The 2,209-nt window shown below is 45.1% G+C and overlaps 1 protein-coding gene across 1 annotated transcript; it reads right to left on the reverse strand.

Annotated features, from left to right (window-relative positions):
- Positions 1 to 1,186: 1,186 nt before the first annotated feature.
- Positions 1,187 to 2,081, reverse strand: smim36 (small integral membrane protein 36; the record flags this gene model as incomplete). Its single annotated transcript, XM_080054990.1, is given in 4 exon segments — positions 1,187 to 1,197; positions 1,711 to 1,782; positions 1,785 to 2,033; positions 2,036 to 2,081. Coding segments are annotated over 4 exon segments (378 nt in total).
- Between the last annotated feature and the right edge of the window lie 128 nt (positions 2,082 to 2,209).

Here is a 2,209-nt window from a genome sequence, read left to right on the forward strand (position 1 = left end):
AAGTGCGATGGTCTGGTTGGACCAGGCTACATTTGAGGGACACCTTGCCGGCTTCTTACCTCTCACTGACCTCGAGCAGCTCATCTACTTCCTCCAGAGATGTTTGAAAAGTCAAACTCAGAGTCCATGTGTAAAAACACTGCAGTGTAATTAACGAGGTCTTCCTCGACACGCAGAGTTCATGGTGTTGATCAAACCTTTTCAAATGAACAGATTCGTTCCTCAAATGAATAATAAATAAATGTTCTTACTCCATCCAGTGATGTTTAAAAAAATCTAAACAAGAGTCCAAGGTGTCCGTATTATCCTTTATTATTTAACAAGTTCAAATTCATTGAGATTAAAATGGGGGCGACTGTGTCTTAGTTGGTAGAGCGGGTCGGACAATGATCGAAGGGTTGGTGGTTCGATCCCCGCCCTGCCACCTGTGTCATGGTTGTTGTGTGTCCTTGGGCAAGACACTTCACCCACCTTGCCTCGTGTGAATGTCGATAGTGAGCCTGCTGCTATTGGTGTATGAATGTGTGTGTGAATGGTAACGTGTAAATGGGAACAGGTTTCATTTGAAAAAGAGTCTTCGGTCTCAATGGGATTTACCTGTAGGAATAAAAGGGTGAATAAAAATCGATTTTCCAAAATTGACCAGTTAGACCAGCATGTTCCTCTTCTCTCTCTCTTCTCAGGTCGGACGTTGGTGGTTCCGTGTTATTGGGCATTTTATAAAATCAAAGCTATATCTTGTGGCGAAGTGGATAGGGTGGTGGACCCTCAACTACAAGGGTCGGTGGTTCGATCCCCCGTCTCCCCGCCACATGTCCAAGTGTCCCTGGGCAAAGAGACACTGAACCCTAAATGTCTCCTGATAGTTAGCTTGCACCCTGCGTGGTAGCTGCTGCTGCTATCGGTGTATGAATGTGTGCTCCAGTTGTAAGTCGCTTTGGATAAAAGCTAAATGACATGTAATGTAATGTAGTCCAATGTTTTGTCTTGTCCAAAAGTTTCCAAAAAAGCAGATACTCAAAAAAATGTGCACTTAAGTTCAGTTCTCAAGTAAATGTACTCTTCATCACTGTAACGTTGTACTGTCAACAGCAGACTCAAGGGTTTATCAGATCATTTTTGGAGCCCAAAACGTTCTGGGTCTCCCTGCCATCTTCCTACCTCCAGATGACCTTCAACAGCCGATCTACTGAACATCTAGAGAGGTTCAGAAAGTCCAAAATCAGAGTCCAGGGGCACAAAGACGGCAGCATTTTTATAAGTATACTCATTATATAATTTAAAGATGTCTTCCTCTGCAGAGTTTGATAATGTTGATCAAACCTTTTCAAATGACCAGATGCGTTCCTCAGATGAAAAAAAACTTAAAATTATTTCGACTTTTTTCTCTGAGAATTTCAGACATTTTCCTCCAAGAAATATCTTCGTCACCGAATCACCGGCTCCATTTTTTGTTATCAAATCATTTTTGAAGCATCAAATCTTTCCTGGGACACCGTGTGTGTGTGTGTGTGTGTGTGTGTGTCCCTTGTTGCTTCTCACCTCCCAATAACTTTCATCAACTCCTCCACATCATCTAGAGAGGTTTTTTCAAAAATCCAAAAATCCAAAATCCAAAACGTTATCCCCTTTTTTCTTTTCAGACCAGTGTGCTCCTCTTCTCCCTCTCTCTCTCCGCCCGTTCCCTCTCTCTCTCCCTCTCTCTCTCGCGGTCCCTCTCTCCTCCTCTCATGTCCGGGGTGGGTGGCTCTCCGTGGCCCCCGAGCAGAGGAGCTGTGTTGTTGGTTCGTATCGCGAGTTCGAAGACGTGGGTGAATTCTGCATGACGACCAAACGTATGGGAGACTGGCTGGGCGCAGACGGCCCGCCACTTCCACTTCCCCCGCCGCCTCCACTGGCGTCGGCTGCGGCTACTTTAGGGGTGTTGTCCGGCGCGTAAACTTTGGTAGGGTCTTTACCGCGACAATCGTACAAGATGCAAGAGATGAGAAAGACCAAGAGAAGGATGACATAGCTGGCCACGAGGATGCAGAGTTTAGAGTGACAGGGTCTATCTCCCGGTAGTATTCCAGAAATCCCATCCCATGATGATAGCCGCATGTCTCGCCCCAATATCCAGAAAAATCAAAAATCAAAAGCAGAAGAAAAATGTGAGTTAAGTTAGATGTAAATGTGTGTGTGTCTGTGTCTGTGTGTGAGAGAGTGTGTG

The sequence above is a fragment of the Ammodytes marinus genome (genome assembly GCF_949987685.1).
Source record: "Ammodytes marinus genome assembly, contig: scaffold_435, whole genome shotgun sequence".
In the NCBI taxonomy this organism is placed as follows: Eukaryota; Metazoa; Chordata; class Actinopteri; order Uranoscopiformes; family Ammodytidae; genus Ammodytes; species Ammodytes marinus.